At 34.3% G+C, this 6,000-nt stretch overlaps 2 protein-coding genes across 9 annotated transcripts in view; one reads left to right on the top strand and one right to left on the bottom strand.

Annotated features, from left to right (window-relative positions):
• Positions 1–630: 630 nt before the first annotated feature.
• Positions 631–2,976, bottom strand: LOC138305589 (39 kDa FK506-binding nuclear protein-like). The gene is made up of 3 exons (XM_069245891.1): positions 2,955–2,976; positions 2,635–2,779; positions 631–931 (listed from the first exon to the last, which is right to left on the bottom strand). The coding sequence occupies exons 1-3, from the start codon at positions 2,974–2,976 to the stop codon at positions 631–633; spliced, it is 468 nt and encodes a 155-aa protein (XP_069101992.1).
• The window catches only part of LOC138306090 (RNA-binding protein, mRNA-processing factor 2a-like), a 138,255-nt gene continuing 134,478 nt past the window's right edge, over positions 2,224–6,000 (top strand). For 2 of the 8 annotated variants that reach the window (XM_069246444.1, XM_069246443.1), the window contains exon 1: positions 2,228–3,171. In XM_069246444.1, coding sequence (XP_069102545.1) covers positions 3,076–3,171 — 96 coding nt within the window. In that variant the 5' untranslated portion in view covers positions 2,228–3,075. Of the gene's footprint in view, positions 3,172–6,000 lie in introns of all 8 variants that reach the window. The other 6 variants (XM_069246451.1, XM_069246450.1, XM_069246445.1 and 3 more) reach the window with 6 other exon arrangements.

Here is a 6,000-nt window from a genome sequence, read left to right as displayed (position 1 = left end):
ATCATGATTAATTACAGCCTATATAGTGATATATAATGTTTAATTAGATGGCTGATTTCTACACCAGTTGATCAAAGTCTGCTATGAAGTGGTTACCATTAGGCTGACAGGTGAATACGGAATATTCCGTTGTCTAATTGATAATCGTCAGAGCGACACATACATCAAACTATACCTACATTATCATCACATAGTTTAGACCTAATGGATGTAATTCTTACACGTTTTTTTTTATCTCTCTTGATATTAAACACCTTTAAATTAACCTAGTTTTAATAGTTTCCAAGTCGCGGTATGCATTCAGTGTTGTTAGCAAATTACACATAATTCACAATTTTCAAGTGAGTTATATGTAGTATGTCAGATTTTACAGAGCTTTCGGGAAAATAACAAGTAGAAAGTAATATTTTCGTAACAAAATACGATTGGATTAATTTTGAAAGCGAAATCACTCGTGATAGTGTATAAGTGTCGACTCGGAGGTCTAATTTGTCAATCAGTATATAAGTATTTTGTAATTTATATACTGCCAATAGCAACTGGAAGGTTTAAAATCATAAATCCTCTTCATGGTCGTCACCACAATTTTGGAACATAATTATCATCGAAGACAACACATTATCTTCATTGTCAGCCTTCCTCCTTCTCGTCATCATCGTCCTCCTCCTCTTCCTCCTCCTCCTCATCATAATCCTTGTCATCATCATAATCCTCTTCCTCCTCATCTTTATCCTCCTCCTCATCATAATCCTCCTCCTCCTCATCATTATCCTCCTCCTCCTCGTCATCCTCTCCTCCTCCGTCATCCTCCTCATCATCCTCATCGTCATCATCATCCTCGTCATCATTATCCTCATCATCGCTACGTGATCGTATATGGCGAGTAATAACAAATTTCTTCCTCTTTACGTTATTATGTATTGTTTTTAACCTTTAACCAAACATTACAGGTATATAAAGATAAACACGATCATTGGGATAGTAGTCGTTATCAGGACGACAGATATTAATTTTATGTGTAGTATTGTGATTTAGTATTTTTTTTATTTATCTACGTTCATTGCAGATATCAGATAATGTATTAAACTATATTTGGTCAAGTTGAGAATTTTATTAAAACATGTGCCGTTATTTTTATAGACGATTCTTTATTTACATGTACATGTAGTTGCTGTAAGCCAATGATTATCTATTCTACGAAATGTACCCGGAAATTTATAAGCAGCCAAAAACTTTCTATTCTTATGGTAGAGTATACCAGTATTCCTTATTTTCTATAGTTGTAATTCATTCAAAAAGGTTCCACCCACAGAAAGAATCGATATAACAATATTTTGTTTAAATCTTATAAGTAACCAAACTCAATATCAGTTAATTGATCATTTTACCCCGCTAGTTATCAAGGTATATTAATAAAAGTACATTTATGATTTGAAACAAAACTTACGATGACTTGTACAATTTAGCAGATGTAATTCAATATATGCGAGAAGAAATAGTCCAGGAAAATAAAGCTTGCTTCTATAAACTTAATAAATGTGCAAAAATTGAGATTTTTTTTATCTTATTTAACATTTCGTAATAAGGCATTTATTATAAAAACTAATTATTTGACATTGCCGAGTGTAAGAAAATGTTAATTAGATTGTTAAAATGCAGTTTTTAGATATTAATTAAATTATATAATTTGTTGTCACTAAGCTAACCATACACGTGGTTATTTTAACAGGCGAGTTATATATATACCTGTAAGTATAATTACAATATTTCACTATTTCACTCCACTTTTAAGGTTACGGTCAATAATACAGAGAACAAAGGCACATTAATTTTTATGGATTCTAGTGTTTATGATAAATCGGTTTACAAACAAATGAGGTTTTGTTAAATTCTAACAAGGTATTATTGTTAGCGTGTAATGTAGTAATTATCACGGAGATATTTATACAGATACGCGTCACCAAACACTTTTTCTCGGGACAACAACAAAGCCCGTATTTTTCTTATTGTTTTCCTCCTCACAGACGCAAAGTATATATTTTACATTTAAATCGTATCGCCCTGTTGTCAAATTTCGCCCCTGTTTTAAAATGTCATCTGTAGTTTTCTTTATAGCTAACATTTAAATCATATCGCCTAGCTGTCAAACTTCACCCTCTGTTTTTAAATACGGTTTTCGTGGTTTACGAGTTTGTAGTAGTATTTTTATTATGCTACCTTTCGCGTTTGTTTAACCCTACAAACGTTCGTACATGAATTATTTTGTCTATAAGCCGAGGTACAGACTCCGGGCAGTGTAATTCTACTGTTTTATTTACATATAATCCGGCGAAATTTGTACTAAATAACGCTCTCAATCGGATTGTCATCATAATTCTTTATAATAACGCTCTCAATCGTTAAACCACGTGGAGCGCCACAAAGGGGCGGGGTTACCAGGGTCATCGCGTGATTGACAGGTCCATGGGATATCGAATTTAGTGACGTCACCCAGTGAATGCGCTCGTGCATTTGAATAACAAAATAAAGGCTATACGAGTGAAATAGAAAGCAGCGAGCTGGCGACCATTAGGTAGAAGAGAGTCCGGCCCCAACACGTGTGCTAATGTAGATATTAGCAGGCTAGTTATATACCCCCGTCTTTCAGAACACTCAGTCACAGTGGAGCACGGCGCACTCACTCGTATACGGAGGAGATACTTATCATTTTTATCTATATAAATACCGGCTATGTGGTCACTCTGAATTTCTCGGGCTCCAAAACAGGACGTATATTTCACTGGATAGTGGAGTTCATTAAATTTCACTCCGAATTATTTTACATACACTAAAAGTGTCTCGCACGCTTCACCGGGAATTCACAGGTGACAGTAGAGAAACGTCACTGCATCTAAACGCACGTGTGTGATCCGTACGGATGCAGGATTTCCGGGGTGTGTGTAGCTTGGACTTACCTCGACAATAATATTGTGCCATTGGAACGTATGGTGTACATTGAACGTGGAATTTAATTTATATTTACAGACATTCTTGTTATTTATTTAATTATTTGATATTTTCCTGAAATTATTGACTATGCGAACAGACATGGCTACCACAACTTTGAATACAGATACAACGATAGCTCTCAGTCAAAGTATGGACTCTGTGAACGCCGCTACAGAAGAAGAGGTAAGACTAAATTTATAAAATACAAATTACTAGGCTCCAATAAAAACTATCTGAAATAATTTATCAAAATTCATATTTAATCAAGACGATTAGCATACCTGTATAATATTATAATGAATATGTAATGTATTTAATATGTTTATATAGAGATATACGTATTCCAATGGGCCTGGCTATAAAACCGTGCTATCAGCTCCTCAGTTATTCATTATTTACGCATTTTTAGAAAGTCCTATTATATCGAGCGTAACGATACGGTCGAGTGAACACACTAACGAACTCTCATACATATTACTATGTCAGCGACTTATTGTTTTTATCGAGGTACATGTACAACAACAAAAAAACTTACAACACTGTGTGATGTCTGTGTAATTGTAACGCCGGTAAATTCTGTAGTTGTCATCTTTTCGTGTCAAACAACCTGTTATATACATGGCTTTGAAGTTTGATCAGGAATTCTGATGCTCACACAGTCACAGCGATCATAACCGCTATATACTTTAGGAGAAAACACACGTGTTTCTCACAAGTCTCAATACTATTATGGATCTTTTGTGAAGAATCTAGCGTGTCAATACTAAAAAGAAAATCTATTGGTTTGTATGAGATCTAAATTGGCTGACTGTTCAATGTGGCCCATAAAAACGTAATTATTACATTTGTGGGTAGATAGATTAGCTGTTGTATTTACACAGAGTGACATTACGCTGGTATCCAAACATTTCCACACGGAATAACGCAATGTGCTGATTCCGTTCCTATTTCCAATTTATTAATTTTCTTATTCTGTTGAAACGTATAGAAACTTTAAACCCGGCCCAAACACAATTACTTTTACAAAATAGGAACGAGCCTTTTGTTAAATGTGTAGGCCGGATTAAATATTTTGGTAGCGTTAGGTCTAAACTCAATACTAATCCGACTGCCCCACTGTTGATAATTAGGACTAGGGAATCACTCTTGCGTGACGACGATTTTCTATTACTGTCTTGAGTAAGTTCAAACCGGTTTCTCATTACTGAACACTCTCGATCTCCACATACTGTGTACTTAGGTTTAAATCGAATACCTAGACAGGAGATATTAAAATGCAGGGCCTTATCCCTAGTCTTATTGTTTGTGTGTATACACCATCAGAAATGGTAGATGGAAATGGTTTTTCATATCATTCAGAACAAAATCATATATTGGTTTCCACACAACTTTGTATGTATATATTCTAAGGTAAATAATTAAAACTAGATATGATAATAATAATATATTTTTCATAAATACCGGGCTGTGTCTGTTATAGAAAAGGCATGATTATAAAAATTCTCTATAAAGAACCTTGACTGCCCCAATACACAAAGGACAGCCTAGAACTTCTGAGCTTTGAAAACTGATGGTCAATTATGATATTGGAATGATTTCGCAAAAAGATATTTGAACATCTTTTTGGTTAGAATATACCAAGTGTAAAGCCTTCTTAAAATTTAATTATCCTTTGAAATCGACATTAAAATTTTTAACAAGATTTGAAATAAATGTCTATATTAAATAAAACATTATACTGTTACATTAAATGATATTTTATTTAATCAGTATAAAATGATTCAATGTCTTTTTGATCTACGTTTGTGATAAGTCGATCTAATCTCCATATTTATGAGATTTCCTTTAGACATCCTTTTAGTTGTAGTGAATATAGGGTTACTATAGTGACATTTTATCATGTTTAAACGTGAAGGCTGAAGGCAATAGTCCACTCAATTCAGTACATAACTTATTCTGCAATATTTAAATGTTCAGGAAAAGTTTTTAAGTGGAGACTAGAATTCCCTAGCTCAGACTCAAAATACATATTGCAATGTTACCAAGGAAACATGAAATTAGTCAAAATTGATAATTTTGGATTTTAAATAGGTTCAAGAGGAGCAAACACAAATATCATTGATTAGAAATTATATACCATATATATATAGTGGTTATTTTACTGGGAATTCATTGTTCACGAACACAATAGTAATATTTTAATGTTTTCCTAAAGAAATAATAATAATTATTTGCCGACTGTTTCAGAGCTATAAAATTCTTACTGCATCGAGCAAAAGTGTTGAGTTTCACAGTCAATAAAAATTTGCCTCTCTACATAAGGCCAGGCTGACTAAAACATTGATGGTGAAATTGATTAGCTCTATACAGCCTTGGGGGAAGAGGAAAAAACCAGGATGGCATTTTCTGTAGTTGCTAAATAATTATACATGTCTCTCAACATCACTTCAGTTTGGAAATGGTTTCCAGTTTTCTAGAGATATAAATATGTTGTAGCAAAGTCTCTTTCATATTTCTACTTGTTGATATATTTATATTCAAAGCCTTGTGCTTGATATCACCAGTTTTGTGTACCACTCAATCCAGCTCATATTTCATAACAAAATGAAATGAATCCCGACAGGTATCACATTATTATTCAAATTTTATAAAAGAAACTTCCACATATGAAATGGTATAGGTGTTCACCAGGGTGTAGAACTACTGAAACATAGGACTAAACTCTGTACCCTTATGACCTTTGACCCGTTTTGGTACAATAACCCTTTACCCTGTTGGAGGTTGTCCTTATGTAATAAGATAGGGTTGTGAGTTGCTATCTGGATTGGAAGCAAAGTCCTCTATATCTCTGTGCACTTTGATAGGAGATGGAGTGTCCAATGTTTATGTGGAAATCATAAGAGGTGAAATAGGACTGAGGACTGGGGGCTGAGGACTGAGGGTGAAGGAGTGGAGGGGGTGGGGGCTGAGGTCTGGGGTAGGGGATCTGGGGGTCTGAGGGCCTGAGGTCTT

The sequence above is a fragment of the Argopecten irradians genome, chromosome 13, assembly GCF_041381155.1.
Source record: "Argopecten irradians isolate NY chromosome 13, Ai_NY, whole genome shotgun sequence".
Lineage (NCBI taxonomy): Eukaryota > Metazoa > Mollusca > Bivalvia > Pectinida > Pectinidae > Argopecten > Argopecten irradians.
The sequence above is the reverse complement of the archived record's forward strand: the minus strand, read 5'-3'. Positions and strand labels throughout refer to the sequence as shown.

What these genes read in the sequence shown, in the direction of transcription:
- LOC138305589 (XM_069245891.1), bottom strand. Translation starts at nt 2,976, where the DNA reads ATGGCACAATATTATTGTCGAG. An exon ending in GGCACAATATTATTGTCGAG is followed by an intron (nt 2,780 to 2,954) that starts GTAAGTCCAAGC and finishes TCCACTATCCAG; the next exon opens with TGAAATATACGTCCTGTTTT. An exon ending in GAGTGTTCTGAAAGACGGGG is followed by an intron (nt 932 to 2,634) that starts GTATATAACTAG and finishes GTTTGGTTAAAG; the next exon opens with GTTAAAAACAATACATAATA.